This window comes from Heliangelus exortis, chromosome 5 (assembly GCF_036169615.1).
Source record: "Heliangelus exortis chromosome 5, bHelExo1.hap1, whole genome shotgun sequence".
In the NCBI taxonomy this organism is placed as follows: Eukaryota; Metazoa; Chordata; class Aves; order Apodiformes; family Trochilidae; genus Heliangelus; species Heliangelus exortis.
In genome coordinates this window covers 10516642-10534078 of record NC_092426.1, presented here as the reverse complement: position 1 = coordinate 10534078, position 17437 = coordinate 10516642, and the positions used below count along the sequence as shown (strand labels likewise).

The window sequence follows — 17437 nt, the reverse complement described above, 5'->3', positions numbered from 1 at the left end:
CCTGACAAGGTTTTCTCTGGTATCCCTTCTGTGCAGGGCTTGAGTTCTTAACACTGATCTAGAACTAAATATGTTGTTTCTTCCAAACTCCAAGCAACTCCAACCAAGTTTCTTCCAACTCCAAGTCAGTAGAAAACAAGCCATTAAGTAACAAAGTGAATAAATAAGAGGTTATGCTTGAAACAAGTTCTTTTGCTATTTGTGTATCCCATCTGCACTTTCATTAGCCAAAGTACAATACCTCACTGTGGAAGTGCAGAATTAGCTATCAGAAGGTTGGGGCCTACTTATTTATTTTTAAGACAAGGAGAGAGATTTTACTAGGGTCTCATTCCTTTCATATGTGTAAGACAGTTTAAAAATAACAAAGTTAGAGGTATTTTTTAATAAACTTTGGCAGGAGTAATTGTAGAATTTTTTCCAGGTTGCCTTGCTCCAGAATGAAAGTTTGGAAAAGAACAAGAGTATACAAACTTTACATAATCAGATTTGTAGCTTTGAAATAGAAATTGAAAGACAGAAGGAAATGCTGCGGAATAATGAATCTAAAATACTTCATTTACAGGTAAGAAATTTAGACTCTCCCCATTAAAGCAGAAATGGTAGTAGCCTCTGTTCTATGCCTTTACACCTGTGAAGTGAGGTGTTCCAATTAATAAGGGGGGGAAGAGAGTTTACATTATCATAAAGCTATTCTGGTTTTGTTTGTTGTTGGTTTTTTTGGTTTTTTGTTTTTCTTCTGGTCAGTAGCTGGTTTGCTGTGTTTGGAGTAAGATGCTTCACTAAAACTGCAGTTGCCTGGCCTATGTTAAGACAAACTCCCTTTTTAAAAAGGGGAAAGACTGAAAATAAAAATTAAAATTTTATCTGAAGAATAATCACCATTATTTTTTCTTTTCTGCAAAAAGTAACAGCTTGAGGAACTACTGTCAAATTGAGGAGAAGATTAGCACCTTAAAACTGTCATATGCATAATATGAATTTATACTTGCTGATATTTTAAAAAATACTAATCATGAATGAGAGTGGTCTGGTGTGGAATTAATCCAAACATAGTGCAATTAATTTGAATAGACCTTTAAAAATCCATGTTTCTGTTGTCCTTCTTCTGAGGAAAATGCATGTAATTATTGTTTTGCAAGTAAGTCTGAGTTTCTTATTCTGTGGTCTGAATCACCTGGCCACAAGCTAGAGTCAAACTAGGGATCCTCTGGATGCACTAGCATGGTACTTAGCACAAGCTGGAATTCATTGCCTCGGATTCAGAACTGACTTGGAATGTGGATGCTGGGAATTTGTTTGTGTGAATCTAATTACAATTAGGGAAACCTCGGGAGATACTCAGCAGGCTACTTTATAGGTATAATTTACACATTATTTTAGTATGTCTCCTGCTAGGATATCAGATACTGGCTTTAGCATCCATCTTAAAGGAATGTAAATAATAATACCCTTTTCACTTACTGTTCACTTCCAATACTGAATTGTAAATGTTGATACTCAGCGAGGATGTAAGTATCCAAACTATAGTATGGCTAAAATGCCAAGGGTAGTACATTCAAAAGCTCAGGGTCTTGAGCCCTTCCTTCAGTGGTGGTTTGTAAAGAAACTTTTAGTTTGGCAACAGCAACACTTCTACTTAAAGCATTTAGATCTTTCCATGTTCTGCCCACACAGTAACCAGTTTAGCCTGCTTTAGGCACTGTTAGTTGGTCTGATGACAGTCAGGGTGTATGGCTGCATGCTTACAATATTGCATTCTGACACTGGATTCAATCTACCAGGAGGTAAGTTAATGTTTTAGCCTGGGGTTTTATACATGCTGTCTATATAACCAGTGATGAGTGAGGAAAAAAAAAAAAGAGAGAGAGCAGAGTTTTTCATGATTGTCTTGATGACAGATTGTCATATCTTTGTTTTCCTCAAGCTTTAAGAGTGTTAGCAAAATCAGTTTTCAAATGGTTCATGTTTAGGAAAAAGAAACCAAAATAAATATGGTTGGTAGAGTCCAACAGGTGGTTTTTTGGTTAGTAATACTAGAGAGGAGGATGTGTTTTGCTCTTCCCCTTCTATCCCCCCATTTGCTACTTCTTGGCAGCAATTTTAGTTTAGTTATTTTAAGACAAACTGTGTTTTACAGCTTTTTCAACCTGATTATTTGAACCCACTGGGACTTCCTGGTTCAAGTCAGGTTGTTAAGGGCATTCTGGAAACACACCTGAGTTTGTTTTTCCCTGGTTGCTTTCCTCCTGTTGCCTAGGAGGAGTCAAAGGAACCTGTTGTGGGCCATGCTTTTTCTGGGTTGTGTTGAGCAACCATGGCTATACAAGAGCCACAGATATTTCCAGTGTAGAACTAGCTAATTCAGGTCTGAACAAGTGTTATTTCCTTAGTCTGCCAAGTCCTGTGTGTGCTACTAATTTCTGTTGCAGTTTCAGTTTTGTTTGTCACGTATCCTTCTTTGGCTTGGGAACAGCTCTTTCACCAAGCACAATTGGCATCATCTGCTCTGTGAGCATTTAACACAATTTAACAGCATTTAACAGTTTCTAACACAACTCATGGAAATGCATCAAACAAGGGTGTCTGGACACTGGCAGGAATCTCACCCTGGAGATGTTTTGATTCAGATTAATGTTCTATATGCTGGTCTCTGGGGAACGTGTTTTTACTGAGAGAGTATGATATTTTTTGACTGCTGTCTAGTGGAAAGGAACTTTGACATCCAGTATCCATTCTTTCTTATGATTATATGGAAGCATATTAGTAAGCCAAGCCTTAATCTGAGTGTGGATATTAGAAACAATGAACCAATGAATATAAAAATATTTGGTTATACTTGCCTTCAGAGGAGGAGGATGTGTGGTTTGTTTTCACAGTCAAGTAGTCCCTTTGGTTCCTTTTCTAGTGCCTTCTTTAGCTTTTCAGTTTTGCTTTATTGGTTATAATGGAGAGGGCCATTAGGAGCAGCTGAAAGACAGAAGACTGCAAATACAGCTTTTTTTCAGTTCCTTGTGACATTTTCTAAATTCTTTCAGTAATAGTAGTGCTAAAATTCTGGAAATAGCTTATTAGAAATACCAAACAAAACCTAGATTAAAATCAGCATCAGTAAGAGCCCTCAGTGGTTTGCCAGGCATATAACTCTGGATTAATGATCTGGAGAATTCAGTTGCTAGAATAAAGAGTGCATTCAGAAAATTGATACCTACTTGAAAATTTATGAGTACAGTGTGAGACATCTGTGTGCTTTCTAATGGAATAATTAGGGAGAGTGAAATTCTCCACTGCTTCATTAAATTCAGATATAGTGCATCAGTACCTCCCAGCATGAGGGAGGTTGATTCCCTATAGGGTAAAAAGATAGAGGTCCCAGTGCTTTCTAAAAGCAGAATGCAGGTCTATTTCTGATTATTCTGTACCTCTTGAATTCTTCTGAAGAGATACAGATACAGAGGAGAAAAGATACTACATGCTTACAAGTGCGTAGTTGAAGCAACAAAAAAACCCAGAATTGGTTGTGCTTCTACAAAGGTAGAATGTTGCTCACAAATTGATGGAGAGAAGTTAGTCCCTAATAAGAACTTTTAGTAAACTTCTCCCCAAAGAATCTTGTTATTCTTCTGTATCTTTACGGCTTTTCCAATTAGCTTAAAAGTGTATTTATTAATTTTGTTTGATATTTTGCTAGTGCTAAGAGGTCCCAGTTAGAAATTAGAGCATCTCTGTGTGAGGCACTGTGCAAACCCAAATTCATGTTATTGTTCTTGCATTGGAGAGTTCATCTTTTGTGCAAGCAGAGGAAAAAGATCAGACTTGGGCACACCATCTGCTTACTTTTCCATGTTAGCTGTGAACTAATGGACAGATCTTGTCCCTCTGCTCTTAACAATATTAATGCAGGCCATTTTGTAGTGTGGTTCCTTTTATATGTGGTTCCTTTTATAACATCCTTTTTTTTCTTCTTTCTTTTTTTTTTCTTTTTTTATGATTACCATCAGTCCAAGTGAGAGGGTGTGACTGCTTTGGTAGCTTATGATTAGTACATCCAGGCAAGTTGTTTAATCTATTTAATGGGACCATGCCCTGCATTTATGATTCAGTCAGTACACAGCTTTCCTTCACAAAGTCATAAGTTGCAAGTGAGATAATGAGCTTATTTAAAACCACCAGCACAGAAATAAATAGTTAATCCTGAAATATGTTACATTACTTAGTGGTTTTGAGACACAACAAAGTAAAACCTCCTAGATCTTGCTTTAGCTATCTGGCTTATCAAATTGACAGCCTTCAGTGAATCGTTGTACACTCTCAGTATAACTTAAAACACATGATTAAAAACAAATGCCTAAAAGAGGAAATGCAGGTTCGTGAGGCAGAAGGGTTTTTCCCCATCAGTGGGAAACACTGAATCCACACGGCTAACCAGAAGGCAAATGAAAAACTACTTTATTTTCTTTTTTTGTACTCAACTAGAACTGTTCTTTAAGAAGTGAAAAAATTTTATACATATAGTTGTCATTATATGACTATAAAGTTAGATTTGGAATTTAACTGTAGGTGGTAGCAAAAGTAGTTTCTTTTCTCAAATATTTGTGTTACTTTATGAAATTCACAACTGATTATGGGGTTCTGGCTAAAATTCCTGCTAGTCCAAATTAGCTGTGATAACGTAAAGTGCTATGTATTACTTGCATCAGATTTGAGGTAGACTGGGACATATGTTCTCCTTTGTATTTGTAATATATTGAAGTGCTTCCAATGTCCCTCGTTTGGGATAGTATCAGCTTTTCGATGCATTTTTTTTTTTTAGCATTATATTTCATGCCATTTCAAAATAAGCTGGGTTTTTTGTCTTTGTTATCTTAAAATGACATGACCAGCAAGCACCTTTGGGACACATGGCTTTTTTAATTTACCAATTAAGGGGGGGGAATTTTAAAAGTGGTTAAGGGGTCAGTATTGATAGTTCTGCTCACAGGGCTTCCACTGTGACTACAGGCATTTAACAACTTAGGCTTTGGTAACATTTATGTGAACTTGGAGCTTGCTAATGCTGCTGTGTCTGCTCATGTACGTACTCCTGCTCTGTCTGTGCAAGAGTACTGATGTTTTTCTGGAGTGTGGTAAGTTGTTTTGCTGTTACCCAATGATAAATGCATGTGAGCAGCTGCCTGATTCACACCATGGCAAGTTGTTGTTGTGCCCATCCTTTGTTGCTTATGTACTCTGACATGAAACCCAGCAAATATGAACCCTAAGATGAATGTAGAGACAGCCAGAATATTGTTCTTGCATTGAAAGGTTTTTCAAAATAAAGACCAGGCCACACTAACTATTCCCTTTAAAGAAGAAATTTTGTTGGTAAGTCTGCTGGTGCTCTAATGTTAATATCTATGCAGCAGTAAAGTATTTTATGTGTTTAATAAATACTTGGGCTATTCATCTAAATTTTCAGGGTTTGTGTCGTTAAAACATTTGACATAAGTGGAAATAGTTTGTACAGAAAATGTGTTATTTTTTATATATAATCCATGTTTAATTTGCACAAATTAATATATTTTATTTTAACTCATAACTTATTGTTTTATAAAGCGAGTGATAGACAGTCAAGCAGAGAAACTGAAAGAACTGGACAAAGAAATCCGTCCCTTCCGACAGAACTGGGAGGAGGCTGACAGCATGAAGAGCAGTGTAGAATCCCTCCAGAACAGGGTGACTGAGCTGGAAAGTGTTGATAAAACAGCAGGGCAAGGAGCTCGAAATACAAGTAAGCATAAGCACAATGGACTGAAGTAGTTGGTGGCGCTGTCAAGAGAAAAATGATGTCCTATGAATGGCACTCCCACTGTGATTTTTATGTGGCAGCATCAGCAATGTTGATTCTTCTGATTTTTTTAAGAGGAAACTGCATAATCCCTTTGTTGATGGTGCTTTCACACTGTTTCTTAGGCTTGATTATTGTCTTTTATTTTGTGTTCTTGACCTTTGTCTTGATTACAATGTTAGTTTGTTATAAATAGTTTCTCAACAGATCTTTGACAGCTAATAGCTTTCAGCCACTTCTTTAAAGACAGTTTAGGTGTATTGACAAGTGTTCTTTTATTACTCTTCTCCCCCATGAATGGCTCAGCAGTATGGTTGTCAACCTGAAACCACCTGTGCTGGTATCTATTACAGAAATATATTTGATCTAAAGAAAACTGTTGAGACCTGCTTCTGAAAAAGATATTTGTTGGGCTCGCTGAATAAAGTGAAAAGTAAAGTATAGCAAGGTAGTGTAGATCACATGTAGGAGTTTGAATCATTGGGACAAAGAACTTAGTGTTTGAAATAGATCTTTATAAAACAAGCCTGCCCTCTGAATTCATCTGTTTCTCAGTACTGTGTGTTGGCCAATTCATGTGAGGGAAAAGGGACATAAAAGCAGTCCTCCCTCCAACTAAATTAGTGACTGTATAATGCAGAGCTAAGCTTGAATTTTCAGTTGTTCTATGATGAGCTTTTAGAGAAGATAACAATATTTTGAATCATCAGCAGTGTTTCTGAATTGCAGAGGGATTATGTAGGATGTGTGACTGCTTCCAAGGTCTTCATGGGTAATAGCAATCTAGAGATAATGCTACCAGGCCTCCCCTTAGAAAAGTGGAAAACTCTGACCAACCAATTCTTAATGATCCCCATTAGAATGGAATATTTGACTTCTACTGCATGTGTGATTGACATCCATATTTGTAAAAATCCCACTTAACATAGATACCAGCTGGCAAACTATTTCTGTGGAAATCCCTTCATTGGTGACTGCAGACAGTTTGATTCTTGGGAGGAAAATGTTTTCATATACAGTAGCAGCATTGGTGAATGATTTTTTAGAGTCTTTAGAAAAAAAAACAACTTTCCCACTCTCATCCTTTCCTTTTCCTGGTAGGCCTGCTAGAGACACAGCTGAGCAGACATGATCAGATGCTGAGTGTTCATGATATCCGGCTGGCTGACATGGACCTCCGCTTCCAAGTGTTAGAAACCGCCAGTTACAATGGGGTCTTAATTTGGAAAATCCGAGATTATAAACGTCGGAAGCAAGAGGCAGTCATGGGGAAGACTCTGTCCTTGTACAGCCAACCCTTTTATACCGGATACTTTGGCTACAAGATGTGTGCCAGAGTTTACCTTAACGGAGACGGCATGGGAAAGGGGACGCACTTGTCGCTGTTTTTTGTCATCATGCGTGGGGAATACGACGCGTTGCTGCCTTGGCCATTCAAACAGAAAGTGACTCTCATGCTCATGGACCAGGGACCGTCTCGACGCCACTTAGGAGATGCTTTCAAGCCAGATCCAAACAGCAGCAGTTTCAAGAAGCCAACTGGAGAAATGAACATTGCCTCTGGCTGCCCAGTCTTTGTGGCTCAAACTGTTCTGGAGAATGGAACGTATATTAAAGATGATACTATTTTTATTAAAGTCATAGTGGATACATCGGATCTACCAGACCCCTGACATACAATGGGGGAGGCGGATTAAACAGAAGACAACTCCTTTTGGGGTTTTTATATCAGTTTGTCTTCAATCAGAGGTCCTAAAGCTCACAGAACCACCTTGTGGAACAGATGGAAGAGTTTGAAGGCATAACTGCATAGGGTCCAATTGCGAAAGTAGCAACACATTAAGAAATCATACCATGGTATATTTTTTAATAGAACTAGCAACACTTAAGCTCTGAAGAATCACTTATCCCTCGTGAGGATAATGATTTTGTTCAGAGAGGATTTTTTTTTTTTAACTTATTAATGATCTAGTCAATTGGAGGTGAAAAGACATACAGTATGTGCTGAATAAATTACCGACTTTTATTTCTTTAAGCTAGAATACAAAACAAACAAACAAAAAACTTCACACGTGGGCTAGCTGGAACTTGTCAGCATGTTAAAAGAAGAAATGATGAAGTAATGTTGCAATTATAATATTATTTGAAAAACTGAGGTGCAATCTTGTCTGAAATATAGTATATTGTCTTTTTAAGGCCTCATCTGGTCTCTGTTTTAATAATTACTTTGTCAGAAGATCTTGGAAAAGTATCCATGTCTTCTCAAAAGTATCTGAATCAAAATCATATTTTTATTTAAAGTTATATTGTTACAGAAAACATTTTATTTTAAAACTGTTGATAGACTGATATTTCTTGGAAGAAAAATAGAAGATATCAAACACTGGTTATCACTTGTGATAGGAAAAAAAACTATTCAATTCTGTTATTTCTCTTTAGAAATGTAAACCTACAATATATGTCGTAGTTAATGACACTATTTCAAAATTAAGGAAAAATCACTCATGGATGCTGTGCATCATTATCAGACTTATAATTGTTTTCACCCTAAAATAGGGCATTTGTTGAACTTTGGAGTTCTAAACGGAATCCTGTACATTTTTTAAAGTTCTGCCCCATGCTTTCCAATCAAGCTATATATGTTGCACATTAAGCTGTCAGCAGTATATAGTATTTTCAGTATTGGGGAGGAGGATTAGTGCTGAAAAAAGCCTGTATGTTTGTTCTGTACTAGCAGCCATTGCTTCTTAAGGACAAATCAGCAATGTCTTAATACAGTGATGGTGGCTTGCATGCATACATGTGCCTTAGATGTGCTGTGCTGCTTATAAACCATAGCTTTTTATTCAGATTAATTCTGATATCTGAAATGGTAGTTTAATTGGACTTCAGGCATAATGTTTAGCCTTGTCTTCAGAGCCTGTAGGTACCCTGCCATGTACAAGATACAAGCCAAAGCCCATTCCTTGGGCTTCTGGAGCTTCCCTGGCTTGACCACGGTGGAATCCATCTCATTCAGGTACCGAAACGTTATGCTCAGTGCTCCTATGGAGCTTGGACTAGACAGTCTCCATGGCCACTGTGAAGGCAGGTGACATTTTTCCTCTAATGCCTGTGGTTGTAAGGTGGCATCCCTTGAAACGGACCCATTTGAGAACTTTCTGGGGCTGTGAATGTCTATGCTTGTGACAGCTTTTCATAGCAGACAAGCATCCTAATGGGGAATGCATGGGCTTGCTTCTTACAACAGCCTGAACTGTAGTGGAAAGCATTTGCTAGCCCTGAAACGTGCTGATTGCAGCCTGCTGTGTTCATCTGCTTCTATTTAATAGCCTGTGACAAGCAAGTCTAGAGACAGCCTGACTGTGGTGCTTTTTAAAATCCAAGAACTGCTTCAGCGCGGTGGACTCGCTCCGCTGTGTTTTTAACCTTTGCGAGCTTGAAAGAAAAGGTTGCATCTCAGCCTTTAATGTCAGGTTGTATCAGTTTTCTGCTTTTTTGAGGCATAGTCACAATTTTTGTCTAAGCTGCAGTTGAATTCATGCCTTTGTATTTCAGCTTGTCTTTGCCGTTGTCTTTTTTGGCTGTGCCTTCACACACAGTGCCTGCGAGAAATATTTATGGATATAACAATGCATGCTAAGTGGTCTTCATGGGTTTTCCAGGCACCTGCTCGAATACTGCCTGCTGCTGACTCTGGCAACCGTCAGCAGCAACTTGTCTTCCTTTTCTTGCCTTCCATTGTCCAGGTACTGTACTCCCTTTATGGTACATAGCTGTCAACAGGTGCAAGCTCAAATATGGAGGCACGTGCTAGCAGTTAGTTTCTAGCACGGAAGGAGGACGTTCTGCACAAGAGAAATATCTATAGATATACCCACATCTATATCTCTAGATATCACTGTACGGCACTTGCAGTTTTATGCAGGCTGCACAAGCAAACCCATCACTTACGCTTTGGAGCGAAGGTTCGCTCGACTCGTGTCATTTTAATAATTGTGAATGTAGGCAGCTGAGCTTTTGTGTTTGTGCATCACAGAATTTTACTGAAAACAGGATTCCCAAGTGGAAATGTCCAAAGGACTCTCCTCCCATTGCTAATGTATGTCTTGTAAACTTAAACGAAACCGTTTGGCCATCTCAAAACAGTTTCTATCCTGTTTCAATCTGGGACTTGGAGGAGATTTTTAGTGTAAGCAGGGCCCAGCATATTCTGCAGATTTGTGACTACAGTTTCCAACTCCTGTGACAGAATTGCGCTTCTAAATCCAGGCTCTTAAAAAGAGGAGAAAAAAAAGTGTTTCCAGCCTTTGTGATTGAAAGAGGACTTTGAAATGTGCGAAAAGTGTTAACTAATAGGGAAGTCTTCCTGAGTCTGCACACAGCCTAAACTAGTAGCTTTAAGAGATCTGAATATCTCCTCTTAGTGGGATATTGACTCAGAAACTTCGTAGGGAAGTTTGAATATGAACACTCCTAACTATACTAATGCCGATCACTGTAGCAGAAACATCTCTCACTGTTGTATTTCACAGATCTCTATGCTGCTTTCCACATCTCCCAAGTGCCAAAAGCACCAGCTGCCAGAATCTTCAGCTTCACTTGGGCAGCTTTTATAATGCAGTAATGTGCTATCTGTATTGAAATATTTTTGCATATGTGCTTTTTATCACAGTTAATAAAATGGAGGCCTACTGCACTTACTTTTTAAAACTACATGAAGCTGCCAGAGAATTTCCAGTTTGCCAGCCCTGCGTACTGTGAAATCCAGGATCCTGCTACACAAACGTAAACACCGCCTGCTGTGGAATACCTGAAGCCTTGACTGTAACCTCCTTTCTCCGCAGAACTCGCAGCCATCTCTGCAGAGTTCTTACTGTGTACATAGAAACCGTTTTCCTCTGCTCTCCGGCAAGGAGTATGTAGCATTTTGTGAAAAAAAAGGCCACTGTATATTCTCTAAATTGAAAAGAAAAGATACCTGGTGCTTGACTCAACATTTAAATAATTTAAAACTTTTTCTCTCATCAGTGAAATGCCCTTTATCCTTTTTTTTCTATATGTTCCTGACACAGATATCTAAAGTTTTTCTAGAGGTTGTCTGTTTGAAGTGGTGCATGGGGCAACAGCCTGACCCCACATATGCTGTGAATCCCAGCTAACTCCTGTGCTGTGCCATTACTGCAAGGGACTCCCAGAGTGTTTGCATTACTTTGAACAGAGTTTCTTCAACAGAACCATTTTTTCCTTTGCTTAGTAATTCGTAGCAGCTCACAACTGAAGTCTGTTGCTGGTATTTTCTTAATGATGATGTTCCCAGTTAGGTACAAGCCTCTTCAGTTTCCAGCTCTCTTTATTCTGGAGTGCAACATTCTGGCTGTTGCCCTTTCTGTACACTCTTCAGCGCAGGGCGAGTGCATCTGTTACCCAGAAAGTCTTGAATTCTAAACAGGATGAAACTATTTGGGTGTCTGCAGACCAACCTGTGATTGTGATGTGTGACCATGTCTGTGTTCTGTCTCTGAGCTAACTAAAGGGGTCTTGTTTCAGTTACTCTCCACATGGTACACCTTCAACTGCTGACTTACAATATGCAATGTTGATTTCAGCTTTGTACTGTAAATGTTGTTCCTCACAAAGAGAATGTGCAATAGGAAAAGAGCATGATGGGTGACATAATTTTTATGGGGAAAAAAAAATGTTGTGGGTAACATGCTCACTTTCTTATAAATATGAAATATGGTTTTTCCTTTTCCTGTGGGTTTTCCTACTTGGAAAAGGAAAGTTGATGACATGTGCCCATTTCTGTGCCTGGTGAATTTCTCAAATACAAAGGTGATAGAGATTTGTGCTGTTAATGTAAGTGTTAAACCCATGAATGTTAGATTCTGATGATTGTATTGCTCACATTTCTCAGCTTGCCGAGATCATGGCTTGTTGAGATGGAATTTAAAAGCTGCCACCTATTTGTATCTGTATTCCATCACGTGGGAGAGGCATTTCACCAACCATGCAGGGTTTCTGTTCTTATTTTGTTTCATTTTTAAAACACTGGTGCTGCTTGGTGGAAGACAGAGAATTGAGTAGGGAGTGACAAGAGAAGTTGCCTGCACTGCAGAAGAGTGAAAAATGTGACTGCAGTATTGATGCCTTGATACGACTTAACTATGCAAATATACAAATAGGTGAGGGGAAGAATTCTTGGGTTGCATACTTAATCTCTTAGTTTTTGTTGTGTAAATTACTCATACATGTGTAGGTACATATATATACACACAGACATGCATGCACGTATATATGCAAAATCCTTTTTTTATGCAGAAGTGATGAAACAAAACCCTTTCCTCCAAGTTATACTTGATCAATTGGTGCAAATATAACTTGCTGCTGCTAAGGGAGGATCTTGGCTAAAGACAAACTTTGGATTCACATCTTCCATGTTTGAAGACCTGTATACAGCATAACAGTTTGTTCAGCCTTTCTGAAGACTGTGGAATGTCATCTAGGATGTGTTCTTCCTCATACTCCTGTAATTTTGAGATTTCTGTATTTTAAACGAACACAGTGACAGGCAACTTGCTAATTGCAAATTCTTTCCTTTAATTTTGGAACAAAATATTAAAAAAACCCCAACAACCGGACCTCTTTCTGAAGTTCCTATCTTGTTCAGTCAATACCTCTATATTCTGGTTCATGTAGAATTCATAGCTACTGCAATAAAACCGATTGGTTTGGGAATTTAGTCTGTCTGAGAGTAGTTTTGTCTGAGAGTAGTTTTTGTGCTATGTACAGCGTAGGAAGCACTTTGCATCTGCAAACGTTCTCATGGCAAGTGTTATTTGTCTTTTCTGGAAAAAAGGAAGTCAAGGATGAGCTGTGGCTTGCCCAGAGGCATAAAAGGAACCTCTTGGAGCCAGAACTGAATGAGAGGTTCCAGTTCCCTAGAGTTATCTTCAGATCATTAGTTTTTACTCTTTTAATACATTTGTCCCTTAAGTGAACTGGAAAACAAGTTGACATACCTTGGAGACCCACATCAGGACAGTAAGGGCTAGAATTAAACATAAAAGCTGTCATGATTTGGGGTTGTACGTGTGTGGTAGCCCAGACATTGCTCACTGCTTGGCAGTGCTTTGCACAGCCTGCAGAGTGGAAGGCCAGTGCAGTGTGAATTATAGCAGCAAATGTGTGTCCTGCTCTGTTGTTCAGAATCACCCAGCAAAATAAGTCTCATTTGGTGCTCCTCTTAACTGAGGAGGGAGAATACCATTTTAAAATGAAGTGGGTTCATCTCTGTTCTCTCAGCCTGTAGCATGACTGACCATTTATTTCTTGTGGGGCTTTCTCCATTTTTCTTTAAACCAAAATATGGAGGGCTTAGTTGTTCTTTCAAATCTCTTAATCCAGGCCTTTGCTGAGAAGCACCAGATAGGAAGGCTGTGGAAAACTTTGGGCTGCTGATTCAGGGACATCCTCTTAAGATTTAGAACAGTAGAGATGTACTACATATAAGGGATCTGACTATTCCTATTTATCTTCTGATTTATGGTCAAGACTGCAGCTTCTGTCTTCCATTTCATGATCTTAGTGTAGATACTAGGCTGTGTCCGTTTAGTTTTTTTTCCTTCCAAGTTAGGATTAGTTCCTTAGGGTTCAAATAGGTTCTAAATTTCACAGAGAAGCACCTGAACCAAAATCCTGGATCCAAACACCCCAGACCTGATGTGGAATTCAAATCTGGATCCCAACTCCGTGGCTTACTAACCTACCCATTTAGGGAAGGATTTGTTGTCTCTATGTGGTGTTTGTGTTTTTGGTCCTTTGGAACTAAGCTTTTAATTTGGTTGCCAGTTCTGCAAGGACTTTTTAACTTCTTAGCAATGCCGGTGTTCACACGCTCCATTGCTGGCAGTGTGATGCGTAGTGATAAAATTTGACTCTGTCTAAGGGTTACTGAGATAAACCAGCATTATCATTTGTAAAGGTCGTTGTCTTGCATAGTGTTCTGAGCTCTGGTTTGAATATAGCTCACAGCTGAAAGGACACATCTTCCAACTATGACCTGCATCACTGGCAGAGAGTTGTATAATCTGTACTTGTGGAATGGGAAGGTACAAGCTTCCATCGTTGCCAATACATCATGTGATCCACCTACTTTGTTTTTCTTATAACTGTTGTTTGGGTTTGGGTTTTTTTTTTGCTTTGTGGCTTGTTTTTTGGTTGGCTTTTTTTGTTGGTTTTTTTTGTGTTTGTTTTATTTTTTTATATATATATTAAAAAATACAACAGGGGAAGTTCAGGATTTTTTCTACAAGGTATAAAACTCCAATGATTTAGTGGTGACTAGAGAGCTGTGAAAAAACTCCCATTAGGAGATGATGGGCTAAACGTAGGTCCATTTCTCTTAGACAAGTAGGATAACCTTTAAGACACATGGAACAACGTACTAATTGGGAAAACTAAAGCTGACATTTGTTTCCAAGAAATTCTGTAAGAAATATTTATGGAAAAGACATCAGTGATTGAGAATAATGTACAAATTAATGTGTTTGAAACTTGTGTATCCATTTCTTTAAACTCATACTCTTCAGTGAACGGTACACTTGTGTTCAGTTTTATGATGAAAACAAAGACCAAAGAAGGCCAGCCTCATTTGATTGTGTATATTCTGCCTGTCTTAATTATCAATAGCTGTAAGGATACAGTGCAAGTGATCTGGTAACCAGTGGTTCTCGTCCTTTTCTTTTAAGGGGAAAAACAACTTTAAAATGTATAATTTATTGCTCAGCAATAACCATGTTGTTAAAATAATAATAAAGAAAAAGGAATTAGCAACATGTCTTAATTTCCTAATAGCATTATTATATGTTGTATTTCAGTTTATTGTATATTGTGTTTTTGTATTTATTTGTGTTTGGAGGTCTTGCTATGTCTTTTTGTGTTTAAATGCTAATAAACAAGGACAGTGTGTAAGAGTGTAGAATGCCAAACTCTGAAATGCTAAACTGTGTTATTAAAGGAAAAATAAATCTAAGTAGGAAATAATATTTTTTAAAAAAACTGGTGTGTTGAATTTGAATGACTGCTGTTGACTTGCAAATGGCCAAGGTGCATCCTGTCTCCCCCCTAAACCACTGTACTTTGGCTGATCAGAGCTTTATGCTTACACTCCTGGTAGATCTCTGTTGTGGCATTTCCCTTTCTCTTCACAGGAAGCTTGCCCTAACTTTTATCAGAGTTCTATTTTCTATGCGATAACTCTGCTGGAATAAACTAAGCAATGGTCTTCACCCTAACATTAGTATCAAGAGTCCTTGTGCAAATGGAGCAGAAATAATTGAGAGAGCTTTTCATGCATTTGTGGTACAATGCGTTCCCAAAGAGGTGCAGGGAAAGAGAGAGAGAGAGAGAGAGAGAGAGAGAGAGAGAGTGTGGCTTGATTGGCTGAAGATCAAGATTTTTTTTTTTTTTTCCATTCTCCGTTGTCATTAGTGACTGTTTCTGAACTCAGAAATAACATTTCAGGTGTGTTTTTGAAACCATGGTGCAGTCTGGAAAAGCAGCATGCTCTTTTGAAATGGTTGAAGCAATAATATTTCCACCATGTTTCAGATTTAGCTTGGGGATGAAAACCCTGATCCCCAGTGCTGGTGTATGAAATGTCACTTCTGCCCAGCACTATGCTGATCTGTCTCTCCTGTTCCTTGTTCTACTCCTTTCTTACAGAAATTCCCATTTCCCCTCTTTTACATCACTGCAGGGGCAACACTGGGTTTAGCAATGCAGGAATGTCCTGCCTGTGCTCAGAGGCAGGACTGCAGCGTCTTGGCAGAAGCTGCTGCTGGCACCTAAGTGTGAGGATGACCTGGAGAGACAAAACTTGTTTCTTGGAGCAGGTAGTGTAAAAGTGCTGGGTGGCTGTGGGCCTTTTCTTGACAGATTGGAGACATTGCCAGAGAAAAGGTGGGAAGGGAAATGGTGAGAGAGGAGGGTGGATAAGAGCTGCTGTCCTCACCATGCATGGGATGTGCTGGTACGGATGTTCCCTTCTGCCACAGAGAGCAGTCACTGGTGAGTGACTCTCTGGATGCTGTGGCATCCCTTGCCCTGCTCATCACACTTTCCACCCTTACTCCCACAGCTAGCACTCAAGGCTGTGCCACCCAAAGCTCTCTTCATCTTGCTGTGGAGCATGAAAAGATAGTGAGTGTCCTTGTTTTAACAAAGTGGGCTACATTCGAGCAGAGCCCTCTTAAAGAAAGAATAGGATTTGCTTTCCCCAGAGTCCCCCTTCCTTCCAATTTTTTTTCTCAGTGCTGCTCAGACGTGACACCCAAGGTATTAGAGTGCAGCAGGGTAGGTGGAGAGGAAACAAATTGCTTAAAATGTGAAGGCAAACACTGATTCTCTCCTCACCTCCCTGCTCCTCCTCTCCTAGCAATGAATTGTAATTGAAATGATACATGATGCTGTTCCTGGTGAGAATAAGTCTTTATAGAAGGTTTCTTCTTCACGACAGATCACAGAAGGCAGCTGGCAGCTTTGCAGTGTGCTTTTCCCTGGGAGGCAATGTGTTATTCCAGGTGATGGGAGCAGAGTGCCAGCTCTGGGAGGGCCGAGCAGCAAGGAGAGCAGGGTGAGAGCTCTCCTGTTCTACTGAGGGTGCTGTGCAGACACCTACATGGCTGGAGATTGGGCCTGCTGCAGGGGCTACCTCTTACAAGAACTGCAGGAGGATTTTTACTCTTTGTTTGGTATTTTTGTTGGGTTTTTTTGTTTTTTTTTTTTTGTTTTTTTTTTTAATTTTTCAGCATATATTGCAGTGGGCTTGCTTGCTGTCTGGTAAGAAGGATTTTCAAAATCTTCTGACATATTGGTTTTACAGATGGACCTATCTTCTGCTCTCTGAGATAGCTTGCTTTGGTGTGACAACGTCTTGGACTTGTTTGAGGAAGAGGCAAGTATTTGGCAGTCAAAACAAGTGGTGAAAGAGGTGGTTTCCTCCGTCCTTCCCCAAAGCCAGTTTTCCGTGAGTCAGTTGTGTGGTTCCTTCCTTCATGCCTGTGTTAAGCCCTCGAGGCTGTCACTGCCAAGTAATGTGTCTGGCTTGTCCTTGGGTTTTGGCCAGAAGAGGTTATGACCCAAGTGTCTTCCCCTGCCCCTCTTGGTGAACATGGCACCCAGGAAGAACAAGCCCACCCAGCTTTTTGCTCTTTCAGGGTGACCTCTGGCAAGTGGCGAATTTTGGACCCCAGTGTGTGCTCCGATGTGTCCCATAGGCTCCTGAGAACAGGGAATGGCCTGAGCCAGGAGCTGAATTCCCACCAGCCAGCCTGGGAAACACAGAAGAGACCTTGGGACCTGACTTCCACCCCACAAGCAGAGATTGGGTTAAGTGGTGTTAGGGCACAGCTTGGCACAGTGATGGTGATTGCAGCTGCTGGAAATGTCTGTTTTGGCTGCATCACTGTGCAGATAAGAGGCAGGAGCTGTTTGCAGACATTTATGTGGATGCTTTGTGCCAGCACAGAAGCTCCCGCAGAGGGGATTGTTTGGATCAGGCCTGGTTGGTGGCAATAGCATCTGTCTCAGCACACCCTGTGCCATCAG

At 39.6% G+C, this 17437-nt stretch overlaps 2 protein-coding genes across 10 annotated transcripts in view; both read left to right on the top strand.

Moving 5' to 3' along the window:
* The window catches only part of TRAF3 (TNF receptor associated factor 3), a 66221-nt gene extending 53656 nt beyond the window's left edge, over window positions 1–12565 (top strand). For 8 of the 9 annotated variants that reach the window (XM_071745513.1, XM_071745511.1, XM_071745509.1 and 5 more), the window contains 3 exons: window positions 425–565; window positions 5596–5770; window positions 6929–12565. In XM_071745513.1, coding sequence (XP_071601614.1) covers window positions 425–565; window positions 5596–5770; window positions 6929–7500 — 888 coding nt within the window. In that variant the 3' untranslated portion in view covers window positions 7501–12565. The remainder of the gene's footprint in view (window positions 1–424; window positions 566–5595; window positions 5771–6928) is intronic. The other variant, XM_071745517.1, reaches the window with a different exon arrangement.
* The window catches only part of EXOC3L4 (exocyst complex component 3 like 4), a 360645-nt gene that overhangs the window by 68988 nt on the left and 274220 nt on the right, over window positions 1–17437 (top strand). The window lies entirely within an intron of this gene.